We start from the raw sequence: 27,561 nt of genomic DNA on the forward strand, positions 1-27,561 counted from the left end.
GCAGGTGTTTTGTCTGTCCCAATAATTCTCCCATCTGATGGTTGATTTCAATCACTCCTGACAGGGAAAAGAGGCTCAGGATAATTAAACTGCTATAAATGTCATGGAAACAGACAGCTCAGGAAAAGAAATCATCCCAGAGCATTGTCTGTGGTGAGCTCTCATCTGATCAGATCCAAACATCTCTTTAATGTCCCCACCACCCCTCTCATGTCCCCACCAGAGGCTGAGACACAAATTAGAAGGAATTTAGGTCTGAGTGATCCCAGAGCATCTCTGAGCTCCCCAATCCCCACAGCAGCTGGAAAAAAATCAGCTGAGGCACCACAAAATGAGCAGGTTTCCTTTTCCCAAAAAAAAACCAAAACCCAAAACCCAACATTCTCCTCAATTTTCCAGCCCCAAGACAGATGGAGGAGGAAAAGGAGTCTGAGCTAAGATTCCAGAGGGATTTTGGGAGCAGACCCCAAAGGTTTGTGGATACCTGTCAGCAGCTCCACCTCCAACACACTTGGAGCCATCCCTGCCCCTCCAAACACTCCTTGCAGTTATTTTTTTTCCCCTCTCCATGACCACACAGCAGCCTGTGTGATCACTCTGTGATTTTTGCCTTCAAACTCCTCATTTGGTGGCTCCAAATCAGCATTTCTGTCCTTCTGCACCCAAATTACAGCCCTAAAAATAGAGAGGCTCCTCAATCACCATGTGCTGTGCTGGCACTGCTGGACACCCAGAACCTTCTGAGCAGCTGCTTTTTCCTTCTCCTCCTCCAGAGGATAAATTCCTGCTGCAAATCCAAAAGATAACTTTGAAAGGGATCCTTGAAAAGCTGCTCAAATATGAGTTTTCAGGTATTTTTAAATCAAGGCACCCTTTATCTGTTTATAATATTAATCCTACTTCCTAAGAGGGAGTTTATAGCAAGAGATCCCTCAAAACCCCCAAAACTATCCTCAGGTATTTCTCCAGAATCCAAACTTTTTTTTTTTTTCTCCTTTTTTTAAAAATTATTCTCTATTCCAGAGCTTTCACAAAGCCACCAGTGTGAAAAACTCCCTCAGCAGCAGTTTTTCCAGCAGTTCCTTCCCATTATTTTCCAACAGGAGCTGATTTGGCTCAGGTACATTCACAGGGACTGGTTTTGTTCCCTAATTGAAGCATCAAGTCAGATTATGCTTCTGAAGCAGCAAATGAGACTATTCACTAAAAAAAAAAAAAAAAAAAAAAAAAAAAAAATTTAAAAAAAAAATCTCTTTATCCTTGCTCAAAACCTTTGCTTGCCTGGATATGTTTGTGCAGGATAACTCAGGGAGCACCTAAAAATGGGATTTTTTTGCAATTTTAGCCTCATTTTGACAGTCAGAAAAAGAAATTTCCATGCAGGGACAAAGCAATGGGACAGGGTGACATGGTGGTGCTGTCCCCAAGAGTGTCCCATTGTCCCAAGGCTCAATCCCATGGACAGCATCCCAAAATCCTCATTTAGACCCTCTGGAAAGCTGCATTAAATCATGGCCTGCACATTGTGGGAAGAATTTATATAAAGGGGGAGAGGGTCAGCCTGACCTTGGTGGAAGGTCCAGCGTGGAAATTTCATATAAAAAAAAAGAAAAAGAAAAGAAAAATCCCACAAAAGCCCATCCCAGGGCTGTGGGAACTGAATGGGGCAAATGAATGGGTGGCATTGTGTGCCCTGCTGTGCCAGCCCTGGAACTGGCACTGAAAAATGCTGGGATGGGCACAGGATGGGGCCAGGAGCAGTTCTGAAAGAATCCCCTGGTTGTGTGAGGGGTACCCCGAATACACTCAATGCTCCACAGCCTCTAAAAGAGATTTTTTCTCCGTTTTCCTCATTAGGAATCCCTGGGAAAAAAAAAACCAAACCCTTTTTCCCCTGTCCTCCACTGCTCTCTGAGCACCAGGTAGCCCAAGCTGGGCTGTGCCACCACCCTGCTGTCCCTTGTCCCCATGCTCAGCCCAACAGTGCCCTCTCAGCAAAATGAGTTTTTTTCCCTGCAGAGGAGCCACAGCCTCCAAAAACTCCTCACAATCCCGAATTTGAGGCTGCCCATCCTTCACTTTGCTGCTCCAAATTCCAAATTTTTTTCACCACTCCATTCTCTCCATCCCCCTGATGTCACCTCCTCACCCAGACCCTGCTCACCCCACTCCAAATTCAAATAATCAGCCAATAACCTGAAGCTCCAGGGCTGCTTTTTTTCCTGGTGGAATTATTATTTTTTTTTTATTCCATGACATATGTGTGAACCATCAGGGATGGTTTAAAACCAGATTCCCCCTCATCACAAGCACAGCACAAAGCTGCTCCTTTGTGTCTTCCCCCCCTTTCTCTGGTTTCACCTTGATTTATTTCCATTTCATCTCTGGAAAATGAGGAATTCTGCTGCCCACAGGAGGATGGATTGTGAGGGGGTCTCACAGTGGAAAATACAGAGTAAAGCAAAGATTTGGGATTGAGTTACTCATCTGAGAGCTCACAGAGCCAAAGTGGAGGCACTCACTCAGGTTTTAGGGTAAAAAAGGGGTCTCAGAACCTGCCTGGGAGGTGTTGATCCCAAAATCCAGAGGGTTTCACTCCCACCTCTGGGGTGCAAAGAGGAAGAGAGGATTTGGGGAAGGTGGTGAACAGGAGAGGCTGGAAAAGCATCTCCTTGGGCAGAAAGGGAAGAAATGCTGAGAGCCAGAGTGGATTGGGATGGAAGGGAACTCCAGGATGAGCCAGTCCCACCCCAGTGCCCATTCCAGAGCAGCTGGAGCCTCCTGAGGCACCCCAAACTTGATTCCACCCCCCTTCTCTTCCCTCAGAGCCAAATAAATCTGGTGGAGCTGCTGTTTCCTCAGCCCCACAGACAGGATTTCCACCCCTAAAATCCACCCTGAGCTTTCCTGCTCAGCATCAAGGGGGTTCTGTGTGCACAGAGGATTTTAATCAGCACTTGGAACCTTTTCTGTCCCAGCAGCTGAGCACAGAAATCCAGGTTTTTATGGATTAAAGGCAATGGGGGGAAAAACAGAGCTGGCTGCCAAAATTATCTCAGGCTACAAGTGGGATTACACCCCTGAGCTCGGGGAGATCTGCTGACACACTCAGAAAATGGAACTCAACACCAAATTTGGGCTGGAAAAAAAAAGATTTTCCTGCATCTGGCTGGCAAGAATCACCCAAGCAATGAACATGGAGCTGCTGGGACCACCCCAGGAGGAGGCTTTGTGCAGGTTCCTGCTGCTAATTCCCACCCCTGCTGGAAATTTGGCTGCTCAGGAAAGAAAGGAAAGCTGAGCTGGTGTGCAAGCAGAGGTGTGAACATCTCATCCACACACCTTTCTGCCTCTTTTTTTTTTCCAGGAAAAATTAAAATGTGCCCTTTGCTAATGTTCACACCCCAAAGCATTTCTTCAATTGGGGCTTTGTTATTTGAGAAATTGGGTTTCATTTCTTTCCATGCAGCATCTGCCACTTGAAATTCAGCACTAAAAAAATAAAAATAAAATCTTGCTTTGGGGTTGGATGATCTTTAGAGAAATCTGATCTTTCCAGCTCAAGGTATTCCATGGTTTTTAAAGCATAAAACCTGCATAGTTCCATGAAATAGTGCCCCAAATTGTCATCCCAAGGAGGGGCCTGAGAATCAAGAGTGAAATTAATCTCAGAAATTAGGTTCTCCAAAGCAAACCCAAATGAAGGAACAGGGCTGGATGCAGTGGAGGCTGAGCATCCCCAGAGCTGAGATTTCACCTTTCTGAGCATCCCTGGATCTTAGATTCCATTGCTCTGAGCATCCCTAGCTTGGATTCCACCATTCTGAGCATTTCCAGCCTGAATTTCCCCTTTCTGAGCATCACCAGAATTTTAATTCCACCATTCTGAGCATCCTCAGAGCTGAGATTTCACCTTTCTGAGCATCCCTAGCCCAGATTTCAGCATTCTGAACATCCCCAGCTTGGATTTTACCTTTCTGAGCATCCCCAAATCTCGGATTCCACCATTCTGAACATCCTCAGAACTTGAATTTCACCATTCTGAACATCCCCAGAACGTGAATTTCACTGTTCTGAACATCTTCAGAGCTTGGATTTCACCATTCTGAGCATCTCCAGCCCAGATTTGACCCCTCTGAGCAGCAAGCTGGGAGAGGGGCAAGCAAAACCCACAGATAAATTTGCTCCTGTGAGGCACCAAACCCTCAGGAGAGCCCTGCAGTGTTTGCAGCCCTTCCAGAGCAGAGAACAGCACCCCAAAAATCACCTCCAGCTCTGATTCCCCCAAACTTTCCCCTGCAGTGGCCAAAACTCTTTTTATTCCAGCAGCTCTGACCTGCTGAGCCCCGGCCAGGGGTGCAGAACAACGAGCCCAAAGTCAGGGATTTTTATTTTCCATGTTCTTGCAGGGGATAGAAAACTCCCAGACACCCCAATCCCCATCCAATCTTCTGCAGAAATCATTAGGAATCCCCTTTTCCAGCTGCCACCCTGGGGAATGGGTTTATTGGGAACATTTCCATTTCAGCTCTGTCAGAGTGAGGGTTACACCTGCACTCTGGGGATGTCTGGAGTGGGCTTGGATTTTCCTCTGGGTTTTGGCAGGCAGCCCAGACTGCTTCCAAAAAGAAGAAGAAAAAAAAAAGGAATGGAAAGACCTCAGCATGTGTGAGGAACATGTGTTTCATTTGTTCAGGCATGAGTGGTGAGGGAAGGGGGTGAACAGGGAGTCAGCCCAGAGGTTTTGAGGTTGGGAAGGGATTTTAATCTGTCCTGGTGCAGGAAAACCTCCCTCAGAGAAGTGGAAAAAAAGCAGGAAAATAGCAAAAAAAAAAAAAAAAAAAAAAGGGAAATTGCAGAGAAGCAGCAGCTTGAGCACCACCAAGGACACAAACCCTGAGCAGCCTCATCATCCTCTTCCTCCAACTCCTGGGGTTTGGCTCAGATGAGCCTTTGCTACCTAAGAATTCACTGCAGCAATCCAAACCCACCCACACTTTTGTAAATAGAAAAAAAATAATTCTTATTTACAGACTTCTGCTGAAAAAAAAAAAAAAGAGACCAAAATAAATAACTTTTATGTAAATAGGATTAATTGGTGAATAACCTCCCACATAGAACAAGTGAGCAGGGAAGGGGAACACAGCCCCTGTTCCCAAAAATCCCTTTTCCATCTTGCTCAGGGGATGCTGCCAAAAACTTTCAGCTGGAAACTTCTCCCCCAAGTCATTTGGCTTTCGGCTGCTCAAGCTGAGGAAAATCATCTTTCCCAAGCACATCCATTTGCTGTTCCTCCCCAAACCCCTTTGTGGTGCTTCCCCTGTCCCTGCAGATCCCCCTGCCCAGAGAGGAGCAGCTCTCCAGCATTACCTCAGCCTGTCTGGCCCCAGCAACCAGCCTGCTGCTCCTCACACTTGCCAAAAAAATAAAAAAATCCACCCCCCTCTCCCTCCTCCCATCCAAAAAGGGGGAGAACAAACCCCAAAAGGAGCCCAGAGCTGGAGGAGCAATGAGCTCTGAGCATCCTTCACCCCAAAACCAGCCTGGGGATGCTGTGCCAGCCCTGGAGCAGAGAATTCTGTTCCCCAAATCCCACAGAGTCCCTGGGGGATGGAAATCACCCCAAAGGAGGGGTTTGGCTGCCCAGAGATTTTACTCAGATTTTTTTTTTTGTTCTGTTCTGCAGGAGGGACAGTGGGACAGGGAAATAGGTCTCAATTTCCCTTCAGAATCCCTGAAAATTGGGCAAATCCCAATTTCCCCTCAGCACCCCAAAAAATGGGCAAATCCCAATTTCCCCTCAGATCCCTGAAAATGGCAAATCCAAATTTCTCCTCAGTATTCCTGAAAATGGCAAATCCCAATTTCCCTTCAGAATCCCTGAAAATGGGCAAATCCAAATTTCTGCTCATCATCCCTTCCCATCCCATTTGGAAAATGTTCCTCCAAACCAAGTCCTTATAGGAACAAGCAACCAGCAGGTTACAAATGGCTTATTTGAGGAATAATATCCCCCAAAAAATGTTGATTTTCCACTGGAGCAGCAGGATGTCACTGGTTCCTCCACCAGGAATAAATCCTGGATTTTCAGCTCTGTGCCCCATTTCCTCAGCATTTCCCACCCTTTGCCAACAAAACCCTCATCAATGCCATCCTGGGCCAAAAAAAAATGCCCAAATCACAAAATTCCAGCCTGGTTTGGGTTGGGAGGAACATGAAAAATTCATTTTTTCCACCCCCAGTGGTGGTGGCTGCACCTCCTAAATAAAACTGGACCTTAAATCTGGATTAACTGAGACCCTGCAGCTTCCTGAGGCTGCTGTGGAAAGATAAATGATGGACTGCAGGAGTGTTTGGAACATCAATAAAAGCATTTTATGATCTGTTTGAACAATAAAGTGCTTTGGAAGCTATCAGAGCCTGCAGGCACTTGATAGCAGCAAACTGCACTAATTACCCACACATGCCAGCACAGTTGCTTTGACAGCTGATGAAATGGAATTTACCACTGACCAAACAAAAAAAAAATTTAAAAACTGGGAAAAAATCATGGAAAAACCAACCTAAAAACTAAAAAAAAAAAAAAAAAAAATTAAAAATAAGTGAATTTAGTAATCATGACTAAGCAAGGCTGACCCAGTGACTGAGCTGGAGCTGCAATTACCCAGAGAATGGGAATGGAAAAGAAGAGTTTCAGCAGAGTGTGTGCAAACAGCCTGGCTGATGTTTGGGCTCAGAGGAGCCAGAGCCACTCAGGGGTGCAAATGTCACTTTTACAAATTGCTTTGCAATTCTTATTTCCCTCCCTGATAAAACCAGGTGACGTCCCTGGACACCTTTGTAAGGTGATGCTGAGGCTGAGTTGTTGCCAAACGAGGCCAAATTTCACATTTTTGATCAGATCTCTTCAAGGCTCTGGCACCAAAAATCCTCCCTGTTAATTGCAAACCCATCCAGAATAACCTCAATAATTGCAGACATTTTCTAGGCTCTCCTGGAAGAGCCCAGAGCTGTGATTTAATCCATATGCACTGTTTTTAAAGAGAATCTTTGGAAAAAAAAAAAAAAATTAAAATCAAGAAATGACGAGAAAACCAGCAAGCAAAAAAGAGAATTATTAGGAGGCTGGGGAAAGCTACAGACATCTTCAATAAAGATCCCTAAATGCTGGCTCAGGAGGTTTTATTTTCCATGCTCTCACACTGTGCTATATGGTGGTGGTGTAAAACATCCCCTCTCTGCACTCCCTGCAGCAAAGGAGGTGAAATCAGATTTGGCAGGGCCAGCAGAGCAGGCAGCCAGCTCTGTCAGCTCCAGGGAGAAATGGGAACAGGGATCTGACACACAGATCCAGGTTAGGGAAAAACATTCGTTTTTTAAAAAGGTTTTTTGGGTTTTTCCTGCTCTTTGCTGAGCCTCTGGGTTGGGCTCAGATCTTGCTGAGTCCAGCTTTGAGCTCAGGGGGTGTTGCTGGTTGGAAGATCCCAGGATTTCAGGATTATTGAGGTGGGAAAAGGCTCCAAGTCCAACCTTGTCACAAATTTTAGTGTCGTATCTGATTTTTGGACACCTCCAGGGATGGGGACTCCAAACCTGCCATTCCCAACTCCTGAGCCTCCTTCCCATGAAGAAATCCCTCCAAAATTGGGGAATTTCTCATTTTTCCTCTATCAGAATTGACCCTCCTGCCACCAGAACAGCCAAGACAGAGTCACTGAGGCAAAACTGAGATTAAATGTGAATTAAATGTGGATTTAGATACCTGAGGCTCCCATGATTTGTCCCTGAGAGCTGAGAAAGTCTAATTTAAATTATTACAAATTTCTCCAAGTTCACTGCACCATCATCAATCAGTCCTGGAGAGGATTGATGCAATTGATTGATAGAATTGATTGATTGATTGATTGATTGATTGAACATCAATCCTGGGAGGAGAGGCAGAATAAATCTCCTGCTGGAGCAGACAGAGTTTGATGTTTAACAGAAAAGACACTCTGAAACTTCTCCATCCCCAAAAACCATATAAAATGCACCCACATGTAGAAAAAATGCACTTTTAATTCCACCCCTTCCACTAAAGCAAAAAACTCAGAGTGAAACAACCTCCAAAACTCTGAATTTCCCAGAGATGGAAACAGCAGAGCCAACATGGGGAAGGAAGGAGAGAGTGAAATGAAATCTGGGATTATCAACCATTGGGATAATTGTTTTTTTAAGTGTAAACTTAAAAAAAAAAAAAGAAGTTTTTACAGCCCAGGAGCACCTGCAGGGCCCCAAATGTCTGTCCTGCTTTGTCCTAAGAGCACCTCTGGCTCCCTGCCCAGCCTCTCTGGCTCATCCCAAATTGCTTTCCCTCCGTTTCTGGTGGTTTGATTTCACTCGTGGTCTTCAAAAATAAAACAAAAAACAAAAAACAACAACAACAAAAAAAAAAATCACAAAGGGAGTGAAGAAATCAAAAGCAGCAGCTTTCACCTGTGTCCCATGCCAGGACAGGCTTTGGCAGGATTTTTGTCAGGTGCTGAGATCAGAGGAATCCACTTTTTGGGGGGGGTTTTACACCAGTTATGGCACAAAATTAACTGTTCTTGTTTTCTAAAGGAGCCAAAAGTGACCTTAAAAAACAAAATATTCATGCCCTGAATGGGGAAAGTCAGTTCAGCCACTGCAGGCACTGCTGCAAATCAAGAAGGGTCAAAACCTCATTTAAATCGTGAGACAAGGCTGCAAAATTTTATAAAAATAATATTTATAATAATATAATATTATAATGATAATATTATAATTCATATTTTACTTATTTAATATTTAAACTTATTTTAATTTATAATATTCTAATTTATATTTTTAATGTTTTAATAATACTTTATTAAAAATAAAATAATAAATAAATAAATAATATATAAAGATAGAATATTAAAAAATAAATGATAATAAAATAATAAATAAATACAAAACATAATAAAATAAATTAAAGAATTGGAAGTGAAAGAAGTGACTCCTTCCTCAGTGATTTTGCCAAAAAGCTGCTCAATTTTTTACCTCTATCCACACCACAATTTCATGATGCCAAATCCAGCTCTGGAGCCAGGGGCTGTACAAGACTTTTATCAGCACACAAAAAATCCCTGAGTGGAAAATCAGGAGACAAAATGGGAAATCCAGCAGGGAAATGAAACAACAAAGTGGAAACATTTCCCTGGCACAGACTTGGGGCAGCACTTTCCCCACAGCAAGATCCCCCATGGGCAGAAAATGGGAAAAAAATGGGTAAAAATGGGCAAAAATGGGGAAAAAATGGGCAAAAATTTGGCAAAAATGGGCAAAAAATGGGCAAAAAATAAGCAAAAAATGGGTAAAAATGGGGAAAAAATTGGCAAAAAATTGGCAAAAAATGGGTAAAAAATGGGGAAAAAATGGACAAAAAATGGGTAAAAAATGGGCAAAAAATGGCATCACCAGGATGGTCTGGGAAGTTTTCCTGCATTTCAGGCTGAAGATGTTTTGGGTATTTTGGGGTTTTTTTTGGGGTTTTTTTTTCTGCAAAAGAGCCATTCCCAAGCTTCCCCTTCTCTCTATCCCCACACTCAACCACCAGATTTTGATTTCTGATTTATATTTCAAGAAAATCACATTAAAAGGAGCAGTCCTCCCTAAAACTGAGACACAGTCACAAGTCTTGACTCCTGCCAGTGCTGCTGGGAAAGTTTATCCCTCACCACAGGCTGGATTTTTATCCTTCCCTCTCTCCCTGCAGAAAAATAATAAAATAAAAAAATAAAAAATCCCTTTGCATTTTCACCCCTTCCCCCCCCAGGCACAGCTTGAAACCTCCCAACCCTGCAAAACTCAAGCACAAAACTCAATTTGTACAACCTGGGTTTGGCCCCTTTTCAACCAGTGCTGCCCAGAGACCCTCAGAGCCTCCCAGCTAATTGAATTTTAATGAGAGAGGAAGTCATTTTTCCACTGGAAGAATGTTTTGCTAGAGAAATATTTTGAGACTCCACTAACTTTTCCTGCCAGGCTTTTTTAAAAGTTTTTTTTAATTTTTTATTTTTGCAGCAGAACATGAGTGAGAAGTTGCCATCCAGGCTCTTGAGCTGCTCCCATCACAATCCCCTTTCAATAATTACAACTTCCAAAACAAAAAAAAAGTAAAAAAAAAAAAAAAAAAAAGTTTGGGGTTGGTTTGATTTCAGCCTTGACAAAGAGGATGTGAATTTATGAATTCCCATTTTTTAAATTTAATTTAATTTAATGAATTCCCATTTTTTTAAATTTGTGAATTCTCAGCTCTTGTGCTGAGACAGAGCCTGTCTCCACTCCCACATCTCTGAGTTATTTTAATTCCCAGCAAATTCACCTCCTCATCTTTCCAGGAATCCAGGAGCTGAACAGTTTGCACCCTCTGCCCATTGTTCTGTTTCTGCTTAGCCTTGCAGAAAGGAGGGGCCAAAGGAAATGGAGTTGCTGAGATATGAAGGAAATTAGGTTCTAGTCCACTGGCTTCAGAAAAACTTCTTAAAGTTAAAACAAAAAACAACAAAAAAAAAAGCTGTTAAAGATGGTTTCAGTGATGTGTGAGGAGGGTGACCAAAAAAAAGATAAATATCAGAACTGAGGGGGTTTATATCCATCTTGTACATGTAAGGCAAAGAAAAAGAAGATTTTTCTGATTATTCAGCTCTCCTAAATGCCAACTCACAGCCAGAACAGGCAAAAATTCCTTTTGCCCCAAAACTGAGCAGGTCCCACAGCCCCTCAGGGTTCAAATCTTTGCAGCAAGGGAGAAATGGCCACAGAAAGGGTTAAAAGAGGAGCAGGGAGAGCCCATGAAAAGCTGGGTTCAGTTCCCTCCCTGGCAGAGGGATCAGCTGTCCCAAAATCAGGGGAGCCCTAAAATCCACCTGGGAATCCCCCAAATTCCAGGGGCAGTTGTGGAAATCCTGTTATTGCACAGAATGGAAATTCAGGATTTGAATTTGGTGTGACACCAAATCCTTGCAGGATCTGAGCTGGAGAAGAACTCACATTTTTATTTAACAACTCCAAACACATCAGCAGAGCTGAAATATTTGGCAGAACATCCCACACTTGCAAAAGTCACTCCAGTGCCCCTTAAATCCACTTTTTACTTCCTATTTTAATTGTCCAACTTCTCAGGGAACATCTCTTCATTTAACACAATTTTGATACCCAGTCCTCACTCTATAACTGGGATTTTGGCATTCCAAAATATGAATATTCAGCCTGGATATCCAGGAATTCCTGTTTACAGCAGATCAGCTCCCAGATATTGATAATATTAAACAGGCTGGAACCTTCCCTGTGAGTGACAGCAAAATGCAGGATTTGCTATGGCTTTAATTAGCCTGGATATTAAATATTCCCCATCCTTTGCTGGGCTGGGGGGCCCCAGGAGATCCAGCTCTTCCTCTAAATAAATCCCATAAAAATAAGGAGCTGGAGACCAACAGGGCTTGTTTTACACCCCAGTGCTGATTTTAGGAATCAATTCCAGCTCACAAGGAAGATCAGGAATGGAATTCTCATCCCCAGGCACAGCAGAGAACAGAAGTTGATTTTCTAGGGAAATGCAGACATGGAACAAGCTGCTGAACTGGGGGGGAAAAGCTTCTCCCATCTGTAGCTTGTAAATAATGTAATATAATTCTGTAAATAATGTAATATAATGCTGTAAATAATGTCATATAATGCTGTAAATAATGTCATATAATGCTGTAAATAATGCTGTGCCTCTCTGCTCCCATCCCAGCCCAGCCCTGGGAATTTGCTGTGCCTTGGGTAGCAGAGTGTGGGAGGTGACAACCAAGCTGTCAAGGACAGTCCCCTCATGTCATGGAGCAAAGGAATCCATGGCCAATGAGTGGGAAAAGAGGAAATTCCTGCAGCCCCAGGGTGAGCAGGGATTTGGGAGGGAGCTGCTCTAAATCCCAGCACAGGGAGGGATGAAACCCTTCCCAGCTTAAATGTGCCAAAAGCTACAAAATCCCATAGTGGAGATGATCTAGAACCCCAGCAAGGGTTTGAAACCAGAGAAGCAGAGGAGCTCACTCCACCAAGTTCACCCAGTTTTCACCATTATTACAAAAAAATTAAAAACTCAATAATCCCAAACAGCAGCGCTCTACTATGTAAAAAAAAAAAAAAAAACAAAACCCAAAAAATTAAAAAATGAGCTGGAAGCATCTCATCCTGCCTGTGGAAGCTGCTCCTGGCTGTGGCTCACCTCAAAAACCTCCTCATCCAGAATCCTGGTGCCAAACACGATGATGCCGTTGACGTCGATGATGGGATGCTCGCTCCGGTCCAGGAATTTGGTGATTTTCTTTTTACAGTCCAGAACCAAGGTGACATTTTTTTTCTGCACACTCAGAGCCACTCGGTGCCACCTGGGAGAACACAGCCCACAGATGGGTCAGGCACAGCCCTGATGGTGATTATTGTATAAAAAAGTTATTTCTGTGATTTTTTTTTAAAATTTTTATTTTATGTGACCATTGATGTGAATCCTCCCTGGGCAGAGCCTGAATTCAGGATTTGCTTGGCAGGAGAAATTTTTCTTGCCAGCTTTCCTCCCCCCAAATCAGGCAGGAAAAATCAGGAATAAAACTACCCTGTTGATTCCCCTTTCCACCCTCTTTTTCAGCCTCAACATGGACTTTGCAAGACAAATTGATTTTTTTTTTTTTTTAAGGCCCTTCACAGCAAAATCAACATTCTTATCCCCACAGGTACCAGGCAGCAGCACTGACTGCTCACTTACAATTCTTACAGATGTCAAATTGATAATATTAAACAGGCTGGAACCTTCCCTGTGAGTGACAGCAAAATGCAGGATTTGCTATGGCTTTAATTAGCCTGGATATTAAATATTCCCCATCCTTTGCTGGGCTGGGGGGGGCCCAGGAGATCCAGCTCTTCCTCTAAATAAAACCCATAAAAATAAGGAGCTGGAGATCAACAGGGCTTGTTTTACACCCCAGTGCTGATTTTAGGAATCAATTCCAGCTCACAAGGAAGATCAGGAGTAGGATTCTCATCCCCAGGCACAGCAGAGAGCAGAAGTTGATTTTCCAGGGCCAAAATATATATATTTTTTTATACCAAACAAAGGCCAAAATGACAGGCTGACAGCTGCCAAACACATTCCTATATTACAGATATTCCTATTTTATACATTCAACACGCTGGCACGGATACAAACAACGAACTTGGTTTTTGCTTTTTATTTTTTCCTTGGTGCACAAAATGTCACTTACTTGCCATCTGCTAGGTTAATGCCTCTAAAGAGAGGATAGTCTTCTGGGCCTGGCTTTCCTGTATGGTCTTCATACAGGAATACAGGAGATCTACCCAACTCCACACCAATTTGCTGGATCCCTTGCTCATTGTAAATTGAGATCAAGAAGGACTGACCTCCTTTCTTCGCTTTTACAGTGGTTAGAATGGAGAAGTCCTCTGGGAAGGGGGAAGCTGGAGTGGAAAAGCAAAGAGGTTAGTGAGGTTTCCTCAAAAATAAGGGATCAGCAGCCCTAAAAGTTCACACAGGGCCAGGTGACAACGTGGCTTTTCCCCAAATGCTCTGGGGTAGAAGCCCTGTGCTGGGGAAACAAAAGTTGTTGGCTTAAATTTGTAATTTTTGCACCCAATTCTTCCAAAAGAGGCTCCCTTAAAGATTTTTAGGACACAAGGTTCATGGTCCCCATGAAATGAGTTTAAGTTCTTGAAGGGACAGAGGAAATCAAGCAACAGTCTTGAAGGGTTTTATTGAAGGGAGCAGAGAATTGCATCAGGATTTGTTCATTCCAGATGGGAACAGAGGATTTCGTGGGTTTGGCCTTCAGGGTTGCTGCAGACACACACACAAAATGTGAAAAAGGAGATAAATCTGGCAATCAATAGAAAATGCTAATTTGTCTGCTAATTAAACAGCATCTCGTTTCCTGTCTTCTTCTCCTCTCAGGAAAGAGCTGTGTGTGATCACAGGTGATTTCTGCATTTCTGCAAGGTCTGGAGCATCAAAACCATTAAAATCTGTCAGTACAGGGTTAACCTGCAAGGCCAGGCAAACATTTAAAGTTTTATTCCCCCTCTTTTTGCCTTTCAGACTTAAAAAAACTGAGCCCAAACTGAAAATCCTGGCTGCACATCCCAAACAGGGCAGCTTGAAAACCACCAGGAGCATCCATAATGAAGATTTCTAGATCAAATTACACCCACAGCCCCCTCAGATGCTGCATTTCAGACTCTGGGGATTTTTGTCCAGGCTTTCCAAATCAAGGATTGCTTTGTGGCTCTGGAGGAATCAAGCACAGCAGGGCAGGGCAAGGTGGGGTTTGTGACATGTGTGGCACTGGTGGCACCCAGGGGACACAGGGATGCTGTTTGAAGGGCAGATGTGCAGCCAAATAAACCACAAAAACCATCCAGATCAGTGCCCAGAAGCTTCAAATAGATTTCCTTCAGTGCTTGAGGTTTTTCCTAGTTGGTGTCCCAGGGGGTTCTGCCCCAGGGAGGGGATAAGGAACGTGGCACTGGGGAGTTTTTGCCACCAAACACAAGCCCTGAGCTCTTCTCTTCCTCCTCTGATTGAGAGATGCTTTAATTTTTAGCAACAAAGTGTTTTTCATGTATTTAGCTGCCTGCAGCATGGAAGGGGATGAAGCAGGAGCTGTATCAAAACCAGAATTCCTACAGAGCAAAGGGAGAATTCCAGAGGTGATAACTGAGGGTACCTATGAAAAACCACTTTGTACCAACTCAATCCCCATCACTTTGGGTAAATAATTTGTGAAGCAGCAGAGAGACCTCCCAGACAGGAATTAAATCCCATTCTAGCCTGATTTACCCCCAGGAGTCAGGCCAAAAGCAGCAGCTGAATTTGGTGCCTCCCACAGGATGCCCTGAGCTCTGTCTCCCTCCTCCTGCAGGGCTGAGCCAGGACCATGTGCCTTCCTGGCTCCAATTACAGCCTCCAGATTTGGGCCTTTTATGTAAAATAGTTCATGTCCAAAATTTCATTATGAACCCACAATACAGTACCTTTCAACTGGGACAAGCTGCCAACTCATTAAAAAGCTGCTTTTAATTTTTTTTTTTCGCGATTATCAAAATGTCTCCATGGTGATGCGAGTTTCTCAACCCAAATAATCATAATGGATGAATTATAGCTGACATTACTCTGTTACTGCTCTGCTGTCCTGGCAAAATAACAATGCCTGCACTGTCAGAGGCAGAAATGACCCAGGCTGCTGAACCAGGGATGAAAACACATCCCCACACACACACACACCAATACTGAGAAATGCAGAAATGCACCAAGCACAGAGAAATTGACCCAAATCTCTCCAAAACAATGAGCCACCCCTCCCACCAAGGCTTTGGGGTGTGGGCTGAGGTTTTGCCTGGTCCCCAGACCAGGAGCAGCTACAGCTGGAGCTGCAGGAGCAGGGTGGGCACGGCTGAGCCCAGGGGATGCTCCCATGGATTAACCAGGGTCAGGCTGAGCATCCTCAGTGAAAAGCTGCTCCTGGTCCTTCCTCCTCATCCAGGTGTTCCCAAACACACCTTGAAACACACCTGGACAGGGCAGGAAAGCTGGAGATAAAATCAGAAAAGCAGAGAGCTGGTCCTGCTCCTGACACACACACACACACAAATGTGGCATTTCCTGAGCCTTGGCTCTCTTGCTCCCCAAAGCAGAGCTGGTTTCCAATGGTGTCACCAATTTTCCTTCCTCTGAGGGGACTCAGCTCTGCAATGACTTGTTTTTCTCAGGGGTGACTGTTCAAGCCCCAACAGATTTCTGAGAAGGCAAATGACAATTGCAAATTTGATGGAAGCACACAAATGACATTTTGCTGGCTGCCACTGATAGCATTGCACTTCTTGCTTTTCTTTCTGGAAAAGCACAGATTTTCTTGGGAAGCAGGACTTCTTCAAGGAGCCAGGACAAAAAGCATCTCAGCAGGTTGTTTTTTTCACCCTTTGAGCATGAAAAAACAAGTTTTTTATATATAGATATACACACATACATCTTGCTTTGCTGGCTGTGGCAGCAGAATGCAAAGCCCATGAAATTACATCTTTGGAAAGCACCAACTTCTAATTAGCACAAAATCTTCTGTACAGAGCAGGTTTGCCAAGGGTGCTGTGGAGCAGAGAGGGAGAGCTCAGCTCCAACCCACCCTCCTGGAGACACAAAAATCCTAAAACCACATTCCCCTGGGACACTGCCCTGCAATTACTTTATCTTTATCCCCTCTCTCATTTGGGGATGGGAGCTGAAGTCACATCTCATTAAAGAGATGAGGAAACATTTATGGATCTGCTGGAAAACACTGGGAGTTCTTCATTTGGCTCTTCCCTGTTTCCTGAGCAAGCAGCAGAGAAGCCTCAAAGGGCTTTGGAAGTTTTCAAATTGCTTCAAACCCCCCATGGTTGTCCAGCTGATGAAATGATGGAAAAAAGTTTCTCCAGAGCTCCATCCTGATCTTCTCACTTGAGGAAGATGCAAACCAAGAACTCAGTGAGGGTGAGGATATAAAAGGAATAATATATAAAAGAGCCAAGAAAATCTTCTACAACACTGAGTTCTCTCTTGAGACCAGGATTCAGTTCTATCCAAGGACCAGAATTCAATTTTCTCCAGGATCCTGGACTCAGTTCTACCCAGGGACCAGAATTCAATTTTTTCAGGATCCTGGACTCAGTTCTCCCCTGGGACCAGAACTCTGCTCTGCATGTTTGTGTTCCCTAAGTCAGAACTGCTGTGATCCAACCCCCTTGTTAAATAATTCAATATATTCATTAAACAATCAGCCAGAATTTTCCAGCCATATTTTTACACCTTCAGTTCTCCACCATCCACTCCAGTTGGAAGTTAAAACTGGAATAATTTCCTTCAAACACTTTTGAGTTTGTTACACCAGGTCTAAAATTTTAAGTCTTTTCAGGAAGATGACATGAAAGGCCAGAAAGTCTCAGCCTGTGCAGTTGGGCACACAATGACTTCATCTGTCATCAGAAAGGACTTTCCTGCCCTGGGCAGCAATCAAGACAAATTTAGGGTCTGGTTTGTCCTTCTGCAGATATTTAAGCTCAGCTTTAGGCCAGATTTAGCAGCTCCTTTTCTCCATGCAGTGATGTCCAGCCTGTCCCATCAACTGTCCTCACATCAGGCTCAGTTTGTGCTCCTGCTCACCACAATGAAATGGAATTATTGTCACAGCAGGATGACAATGAGGGCTGGAAATGCCCTCAGCAAGGAGGGGAGGGCTGGCAGCACATCCCCAGCCTCCCATTGCCATTTGTGCCTCTGCCAGGCTGGGCTGAGGGAAGCCCTGGTTAATTAAGCAGCATTGCTGGTGGCACAGCCCATTAGCTCTGATTTAGCCAATCAATCATTCATCCCCTCCCAAACACAGGGAGGATGTGTGTGCCTGCTCTGCTCCAATCCCTCCTGCCAAACTCTCATCCCATGCCCAATTCCAGCAGCCCCAGGTGACACAGGGACACCTGGGGAAGGAGCAGTTCTGGTGGTGGCTGCAACTCTCAGGCAGGGAGGAAGTTGGGTCCATAACTTCTTCTTAAAACACATTTGACTCTGTGCTGATTATGCCTTGGCCTGAAAACATCAACTCAGGCAGGAATAAAATGGTCAGTGCTCTTCAAGGCATCCATCCCTTCACCCATCCATTCATCCATCCATCCATCCATCCATCCATCCATCCATCCATCCATCCATCCATCCCTTCATCCATCCATCACTTCATCCATCCTTCATCCATCCCTTCATCCATCCATCCATCCATCCATCCATCCATCCATCCATCCATCCATCCATCCATCCATCCTTCATCCATCCTTCATCCATCCCTTCATCCATCCCTTCATCCATCCATCCCTTCATCCATCCCTTCTCAGGACATCTGGACCAGCCTGTTCTTTTTATCTGATGATAATAAAATAAAAATAAAGTTAGAAGCTGGACTCACCAGGATACAGCTGCTTTGTTGGGGCACTGAGCTGAGCATCTTTTGTTACTCTGTAAGCAACATCTGCTTCTTTTGAAGATCTTCTGCTTGTGCAAAACCCCGTGGTTTTTGTGATACCATCAGGTAAATTATGAAAATCTAACACCTTCAAGAGGTCTGCAGGTTCAGCTGTAAAAAAAAAAAGGAGAAGAGGAATTAGGAGACAGCAGGACTGGGCTCCTTGAGATGCTCAAATCAATCATCACAACTTTAAACCCAGCTGAAATTTGCTTTTAGTCCAAGGTTAGTCCCTCTCCCCTGGCTCAGGGCAGGATCCACTGCCCTGCTTGTCCCAGGAGCTGCAATTCCCTGTGTCTTCACCCAGCCTCCATCACTGGAGATAAAGCACCAGGCAGGAAATTCCTGATCTGACAGAAAAGTTTTAAATCTTCCCACCACACCAATGCAAACATTCCCATTCTTTGGTTGAGGCAAAAAAAAAAAAAACAAAAAAAAAACAAAATTAAATTTGGAAGCAAACAAAGCAAGCTTCCCTGAGAGGCAGAGACCATGCAGAATAATCACACACAGAGTGGCTGAGGAATTCCATGAGGAATATTTTGGGATAGGAAGCAAGGTGAGGAGTCAAAGATGCTGCACAAGTCTCCTCAAGCAGCTCAAATCCAGGCAATTCCCACTAAATCACTCCCCAGGTATCCCATGGCATTCACCAGGATTCCTGCACAGCCACCAGCTCACCCAAAAGTGCCAAAAATCCACGGGTGCTTCACAGAAAAGGGGGAAAATCTGAATTTTGACCAAATGCAAGCAGCAAAAGGCTCCTTCCCTCACTGACATCCCATCCTGAGGAGACCTTGCCTGACATCCAGCACAGCCAGGGCAGCTTCACCTCCAGATGGTCAGGGCTCTGGGACATCCATAAAGTCATGCAGCTCATTAATTTATTTCCTAATCTGCATCTCATTAATTTCCTAATCTGCATCTCATTAATTTCCTAATCTGCATCTCATTAAAATTTCTTAATCTGCTCTTGCCACATCACCAGAAGCTCCAGAAAGGGAAGAGCCAGACCTGACTTTACACTTTTAAATGAAATTATTGTGAATTTTGATTCAGGAGTTGGAGTCCAATGGTGTCAGAAATATGAACCAGCCAAGCCAAACCCCAGCAGAGCCCAAAGCAAACAGGGCTGGGCTGGTTTTGGCTGGGAGAGGGTTAAATCTCATCCCAGCAGCTGATGTGGGGCTGCATTTGGGATTTGGGCTGGGCACAGGGCTGATACCACCGGGGTGTTCTCATCTCTGCTGGGCAGGGCTTGCACAGACTCAAAGGATTTTCTGCTCCCCTTTCATCAGCTGATCCTTGGGATGTTTCATTTTCTAGGGAATCACGGCCAGGATGGTGGGAAGTGGGAAAAAAAGGGGTGCACTTGAAGGGATGGTGTTTGTATTCCCCAAAAAAAAAAAAAAAAAAAAATCATGATCTGTGATGAAGCCCTGCTTGCCATGCCCATAGGAGAAATAATTCCTTGCTTTACTTTCCTTTCTTCACCTATTAAACCACCTTTATTTCAACCCACAATTATTTGTCCCTCACTTCTTCTGATTCTCTTGCTTTACCAATTAAATTGTCTTTATCTCAACCCAAAATTATTTTTTCAAGCACTTTTTCTGATTCTCTACCCCATCCCACCTGCATCACATCCATCAGCACAGAAACCTTGGGACAGACCTTTTGTAACATCAGAAATTTTGGATACCAAGCATAACATCAGAAATTTTGGTTACCAATGTTAGCACAGAAAAATCCACGTCCATTGTTAGGCAGCTCTTAAAAATTTCCACAATCCTACAAAAATTGGCCCCTCAATGGGAGATTACAAACATCTGGCAGAGCCAAGGGAACAGTGCAGATAATAAATGAGCAGCAAACAGCTGGAATATCTCCTCATCCCTCACTGACACGTTTGTCTGAGCTCTCCTTGCCATCTGGATCTTCCCCCTGCCCTCAGCCACGTTTTATTCCACACCAAATATCTGCACATCCACAGTCCAGGCTGTGTTAAACACCCAAAATGCAGCAAAGCTCCATCTCTGCACATCCCTGTGCTGAGCAGCCTCCAGATTATCCAGGGAGGGGAAAGGCAACCCATCCCCAGAGCCCTGGTGGGACATTTCCCATCCCTAAAGGATGATCCGAGCACCTCAAACACTGCACCTCATCTTCTGTGCCCAGGGGCATCCTCAGAAAACAGAAAATCAGCTGGAACCTGTGCCCCAACCTCCTGGAAATCAGAGGGGAGCAGTGTCAGGTTCTCAGGTTATCTTCTAAATAAGCAAAGCAGCTAATAGTTAAAAAGGTTATTTATTGCCAAGCACATCAGTCTCAACAGGCAATGGCAACTGCAGTGGCAATGAGTGAATGGCTAAAAGCAAAAACTCTTCCCAATACAAACTCTTACATAGGATTTTTTTAACAAGCTAAGACACAAACTCAGACCACCACTTCTTAACCTATCAGAATTCCAGTTTCTCCACTTCTCCTTAACCTATTAGAATTCCAGTTTCTCCACCTCTCCTTAACCTGTTAGAATTCCAGTTTCTTACCACACCAGGTTACGTATAGACTATGCATACAATTTATCTTGTTCTATCTAAAAAATGTCAGCAATATTCTTGCTATAGCTCTATTATGTCTCACTCCTGCCCCAGTGCCCCAATCTCCTGGAAATCTCCTGGAAATCACCTGGAAATCCAAGAGGAGCAGGCACAGCCCCTCCCCAGTGAGCAGGAACAGCCCAGCTCTGCCCCAGTGCCCCAATATCCTGGAAATTTCCTGGAAATCTGCTGGAAATCTCCTGGAAATTTCCTGGAAATCTCCTGGAAATCAGAGAGGAGCATGCACAGCCCCTCCCCAGCAGCAGGACCAGCCCAGCTCTGCCCCAGTGCCCCAGCTCCTGGAAATCTCCTGGAAATTTCCTGGAAATCCGCTGGAAATCTCCTGGAAATCTGGAAATCCCCTGGAAATTTCCTGGAAATCTCCTAGAAATTTCCTGGAAATCAGAGAGGAGCAGGCCCAGCCCCTCCCCAGCAGCAGGACCAGCCCAGCTCTGCCCACAGCAGCAGCTCCATTCCTGTCCAGCCCAGTCATTTCCTCAGGATTTTCCAGCCCCATCCAAGCTCAGCAATTCCCTGGAGCAGCAGGACAGAGACCTGACTGACAGAATTCCAGGGTGTTTGCTCTGGCTTGGCTCTGGTTCCTCATGAAAGCTGCTTTTCAGTGTGTGTGTGATGAATGCACATCCCTGTGCACATCACACTGTCCCCAAAGGGACCAGCCCAGCCCCTGCTGCCTCCACAAACCCCAAACATCCCAAACGAGACCAAAATCACACCACAGGCTGCACCAAAAAACATGCAAAGCCCTGGAATAAAACCAAAAAGGAGCTTGGCTTCTCATTTTTATTCAGCAGAGGTGGTAGGGTCTAAACTCACTCTGCAATGTCCAGAGAATATATATAATAAATAAAATAAAATTTTTAAATATAATAAATAATAATACAAAACATTGCAGAACGTCAGAGGAAGGGATAGAGGGATAAAAATTAATGCCAGATTTTTTTTTTAATTATTTGCAGGGAAATGTGAAATAAAGGGATTGTCCCATCCCTGGGAGTGTCCAAGGCCAGGCTGGGCAGGGTTTGGAGCACCCTGGGGTAGGGGAAGGAGTCCTTGCCATGGGATTTTCACCACTCCATGATTCAATCATGGCAAAAAGAGGAATTAAATCCCCAATTTCTCCATCACCACAATTAATCACAACTTTTCTCTGATCACCTGACTCCCAATTGCTTAAACACTTGTTAAAACCTGGATCAGAGGCTCTGACCCAACAGTGGCCAACAGAGATTTTTTTTCTTTCTCTCATTTCCATATTAGAGCAAACCAAGCAGGATTCTTTGGGAAAAAAAAAACCAAAAAACCTGATTTTGGGCTGGACATCCACCTGCCACCACCAACACAGCCAAAAAACCCTCTTGGACTCAGCCAGGGTCCAAATTCCCCCCAGAACTCCCAAGAAAATGGAATTTAAACCATCATTAACACCCAGCAGTGAATATCTGAGCCACCAACCCCCCCCCTGCCTGGGGGCAAAGCCCATTCCCAACTCTCCTTCCCCTGACTGTTCCTTAAAACAAATTTTTAGAGGAAAAGATGCCTTAAATCCTGCTGATCCTCCAGGACATGTGCAATAACAAACCAGGATTTTATTTCAATCCATTACACTTGTCAGTCACAGGGCTCAGCCCTGCAGGTCAGGGAAACACTTTCTCCACTCAATTATTATCCAGAGTTTCATTTCCCCATCCTAATTTTTGGTTTTTTCCTTCCTATATCCATCTTCCCTGGCCAAGGGAAAACAAGGAAAAGAATTAAATATTATTATGCCCTCAAAAAAAACCAAAAAAAACCAAACAAAAAAAAAAATAAAACAAACCAAACCAACAAAACAACATCAAACCAAACAAATCAACTTCCAACAAACCAAAACACCAAATAAAAATTTAAATAAAAAAAACCAAATCAAAACCAAAATAAACCTACAGAAAACCCCAAGAACCCAATGGAATTGTTGCTCTGGAAATTCAGTGCACACTGCAAATCCCAGCCTCAGCCAGAAATCATTAATCTAAGCCATATTTATGCCTGTAATAATAATTTTTAACACCTTGAACAACCCCAAAGCACTCCCATAAGTCACTTTTTGAGTTCCTTGTGCATATCCTTGCTCCCAGCATCTGAAAAATTACAAATTGCAGGCAACAGACCTCAAAACAAATCTCATTTTTCAAGGTCTTTCATTAAATCCTGAGCCCTGAGGAAATTAAGGTGTTTAAAGTTGTCACAGAGCTGAGGGCTGGGGACAGACATTCCCTATGTTTTCCCAGTTCTCCCAGTGCAGGGAACTGGGCAGCACTGGGCAAAAGGAAAAAAAATCAGGTTTTTAGGAAGAGCACAATGTGGATTGCAGGGAATTCTAAAGCTGAGCTGCTCCAGGCACCCATGAGCCAAACCAGTGACAAAATTCAGGAGATTTCCTGGAACTTTTCTCCAAAATTTTTTCCTTTCAAGGTGGAAAAAAAAACCCATCTGGAGGCACAAATTCCCTGGTGTTGTTTTAATCCCCCAGCTGAGACATCTGAGGGTTTGCAGGAGGGGTGGGAAACCTGCAACAGGAGAATTTTCTTCCAAATTGGGATTTGGAGCAGGTGAAAAAGCATTTCCAGCTCATTCTGTGTGCCCTCTGCAGCTCCCTCGTCCTTTACCAGTCTCACCAGGATGGGCTTTGCTTCCAGAGATGGAGATTAAAGCTTTTCTTTATGGACAACAAAAAAAAAAAAAAAAAATATTGTCATTTATCTCCCAGCAAATAAATCCAACAAGGATCATTTCAGGAGTAACATCTCCTTGAAAAGAATTTCAGGGATAAATTCAAGTTCTGTCCAGCCTGGTTTGGGCAATTCCAGGGATGAGGAATCCACAATTTCTCACACAGAAGCTGTTCCATATTTTAAATGATTTTATTTTTATTTTTTTTTCCAGCTGAAGCCCAAACCATGAAGAGTCACCCCACAAATCTTCAATCCCAACCTGCAAAATCCAAAGTTGGGGTTCCTCCAGAGAATCCCCATGGCAGAGGGACTGATGCTGCACTTTCCTCCAAATAAACCCTTCCCCTTCCAGCTTTAGCAGCCTTTAAATCCTTTTCCAAGATATTCTTAGCCCTAAATAAACACTCAATTATTGCCTGGGCAGGGCAGGGCTCTTTCCCTGGGCTCTGGGTTTCTCACTCCCCAGAGGTTGCCTTGAACATCTGGGCTCACATTTGGAATTCAAACCAAGAGGTATTTATAGATTAGATCCTAACTTAGGGCTATTAAATTATTCCTAGAGTTCCTGTGTCAGATCCAGGAGAAATAAAAGCAAGTGAGGACTGGAAGTTGCTTCCCCTTAGTGATAATATTTTATTTTTTTTTAAATGAAGGGAGTCTCCTTTTCAGGCTTCTGGGATTTCAACAATTTTGCCTCCTTATCTAAACACTTTTCACCACAGCTGACCCAGCTGCAGCCCTGGGATAAGTGACTAAAACAGGGTGGCAGAGGCTAAAATAAAACAGGGTTTAAAATAAGAATATCAAGCCCCAGCTGCTGCTGCTCCAGCATCCTCTGGATGGGATTAACAGATCCTTTTAAATTCTTCAGCATGCCAGCAGCCCAATAAAACACAATTATTTATTTGGGCAAAGAGAAAAGGCATTTTAAAGAGGAGAAGTGAGGAATGTGAGGATTGAAGATATTAAAGGTTGTTCCTTAGGAAGGGGTAGAACAGAGAGAATTAAAAATAAAAAAAAAAAAAAATCAGCTATGGGAAGGGTCAGAACTCATCTGCTCCTCCCAAGAGCTGCCACAGAGCTGTGTCAATTCACACAGCTCCAGATTGCAGAATGTTTCACCAATGACTCATGACATCCCCTCATTTATTTATTTTTTTCTTTTTAAAAAAAGCCCAAATAGTCCCAACTGGGAACAAAGGAAACCATTATGCAGAGTCAGATCCTACATCTAATCCCAAAAGGAAAAAGAAAGAAACCCAGAGCTGACACTGGAGCAGCTCAGAGACTCCATGAAATTCAAAGAATCAAATAATCCCTGTTCCTTTGAGCAGAAATCCTTTTTGGTTTTTTTAATTAAATAATCGATTATTTGGGTTTGTGACAAGCCATGGTGTTAGCAGCTAACAGTGAGCAAAGACAAGGTTTTCCTTTATGGAATGGAATTAAACAATCTACTGCAAATTCCCTGCAAAACTTACAGACTCAACACCCAGAAATCAGCAAAAATCGAGGATTTGGGGTGAAATCCCAGCCCTGTTCAAGGGCAAAAAATCCTGCTCATTTTAAGAGGGGGAAAAATGAATCCAGCAGTAAAGGGATGGCACAGAGGAGGGGGAGGATGGGATTTCCCAGGATTTCCCAGGATTTCCCAGGATTTTCCCTGCACAGCCAAGGGACAAATCCAGCCTGGACACTTGGGGACAGCAGCACCCACAGCAGGGATTTCATCACTTCCCCCCATCACCATAAATCCTGGAAAAAGGGATTAAAAACCCCCAGGGAACAGGGAAAGGGGGAGTCCTGATCCTGTTTTAGGGTTCTGGAGTCCCTAAAGGAGCAGCTCCTTAAAACCAGCCCTAAATGGATGCAAATTTTGTCCCGTTCATCCCCAAACTCTGTTTTTTTGTTGGTTTTTTGGGGTTTTTTACACAAAATCCCATTTTTAAATTACTGCAAAACCCCTGGATTGCCTCAGCCCTGGAGGAGCAGCAGGACATGGAAATCACACCCAAAATTCCCTTTCCCTGCCCCACATCCCAGCAGGGGCCTGTGGGATTCTCCCTGCCTGTCCCCATCTGTCCCCAGGCAGGTGCAGGGGGCAAATCCTTCCTCCCTGCAGGGAAAATCCCATCCCTGGAGCAAAACCCACAAAGTTTTCAGGGCAGAGCCTGGGTGAAGCCTCTGCCCCACATCACTGCTCAGTGCCCAGGGAATTTTTGGGGAGCTCGTGCTGACAGTGGGGGCAGAGGAATGAGGGGGATCAGCAGCTCCAGGGGCTGATCCCATCCCATAGATCCTATAGATCCCATTGATCCCATCCCATAGATCTCATTGATCTCATTAATCCCATCCCATAGATCTCATTGATCCTATAGATGCCATTGATCTTATAGATCCCATAGATCCCATCCCATTGATCCCACAGATCCCATCCAATCGATCCCATCCCATAGATCTCATTGATCCTATAGATCCCATTGATCCAATCGATCCCATCCCATAGATCCCATTCCATAGATCCCATCCCATCGATCCCATTGATGCCATCCCAAAGATCCCATCCCATAGATCTCATTGATCCCATCCCATAGATCCCATCCCATTGATCCCATTGATCCCATCCCATAGATCCCATCGATCCCATCCCATTGATCCCATAGATCCCATTGATCCCATAGATCCTATTGATCCCATAGATCCCATCCCACTGATCCCATTGATCCCATCCCATAGATCCTATTGATCTCATCCCATTGATCCCATCCCATTGATCCTATTGATCCTATAGATCCCATTGATCTCATTGATCCTATAGATGCCATTGATCCTATAGATCCCATCGATCCCATCCCATAGATCCCACCCCATTGATCCCATTGATCCCATCCAATTGATCCCATCCCATAGATCTCATTGATCCTAAAAATCCCATTGATCCCATAGATCACATTCCATAGATCCCATCCCATAGATCCCTTTCCATAAATCCCATCCCATCCCATTGATCCCATTGATGCCATCCCAAAGATCCCATCCCATAGATCTCATTGATCCCATCCCATAGATCCCATCCCACTGATCCCATAGATCCCATCCCACTGATCCCATAGATCCTATTGATCCCATAGATCCCATCCCACTGATCCCACTGATCCCATCCCATAGATCCCATCCCAGACCCAGGAGAGCTTTCCAAGCTCCCCCTCCAGACAGAGCAGGAATTTCTGGGTCACTCTGACATTTTGGGAAGTGCTCCAGCCCGAGTTTCATTCCTGGCAGGAGCTCTGCCCTTTGAGCCACTGAGGCTGAGTGGGGGCCAGAATTTTGGGATCTGTGGGAGCTCCAAACTCAGCAGATCCACAGATGGGAAAGTTGATGGGGCAGGACCCCAAATTCAGAATGACTCAATGAGGAGCAGCTCCTTAAAACCAGCCCTAAATGGATGCAAGTTTTGTCCCCCCTCACCCCAAACTCTGGTTTTTAACACAAAATCCCATTTTTAAATCACTGCAAACCGCTGCACTGAGCACCTGGAGATGGAAATCACACCCAAGGAATGGTTTGGGTACCATTCTCCCCCCCCAAAATAAAACCTCAGCACCTCCTCTGCAGGTGGAGCAGTGAGATTTTCCAAATTTTCTGACAAAGCTTAGAACCCACAGAGGGCAGTTAAAATGGGAAATTAGGAATTAATCATTCCCTGAGACCATGGGGAGACCTCTCCCAATTTCCTGCACTTCCATGGGATTCATTCCCAAGCAAATCCTCTCACACAGGTGAACTTGAAGGTGGAAAAGAAAATTTCAACCTTTTCTCTTTGCTCTGAAGAGTCCCAGTGCTCCCAGACAATCTGGCACTGGGACAGCAGCTACATTTTCAAAGCAATTTGTAATAATCAACCACTTAAAACCCTGCAAAGCTTAATTAGGGCCCGAGCTTGCAGCACATTAAAATCAACAAGAAGCTTTTGCAAGCAGCTTTGGGGTGCAGAACAATTATTCCTGCAAGGAAACAACCAAAACTGGCAGGATCATCTGGAAAAAGGAAAAAAAAATAAAGATATGGCCTAAAAGCAGCCTCCTCCTCATGGCCTCTCTGAAAACCTCCCAAAAAAGAGCAAAATCCAGCAGCTAAATTGGGATT

General features: G+C 44.2%; 1 protein-coding gene across 2 annotated transcripts in view; it reads right to left on the reverse strand.

Annotated features, from left to right (window-relative positions):
- The window catches only part of COL5A1 (collagen type V alpha 1 chain), a 120,789-nt gene that overhangs the window by 77,446 nt on the left and 15,782 nt on the right, over window positions 1–27,561 (reverse strand). For both annotated transcript variants that reach the window (XM_079323889.1, XM_079323888.1), the window contains exons 2-4: window positions 18,024–18,191; window positions 13,287–13,500; window positions 12,254–12,416 (exon numbers count right to left, since the gene is read on the reverse strand). In XM_079323889.1, coding sequence (XP_079180015.1) covers window positions 12,254–12,416; window positions 13,287–13,500; window positions 18,024–18,191 — 545 coding nt within the window. The remainder of the gene's footprint in view (window positions 1–12,253; window positions 12,417–13,286; window positions 13,501–18,023; window positions 18,192–27,561) is intronic.

Source organism: Erithacus rubecula (genome assembly GCF_903797595.1).
Source record: "Erithacus rubecula genome assembly, chromosome: 21".
Lineage (NCBI taxonomy): Eukaryota > Metazoa > Chordata > Aves > Passeriformes > Muscicapidae > Erithacus > Erithacus rubecula.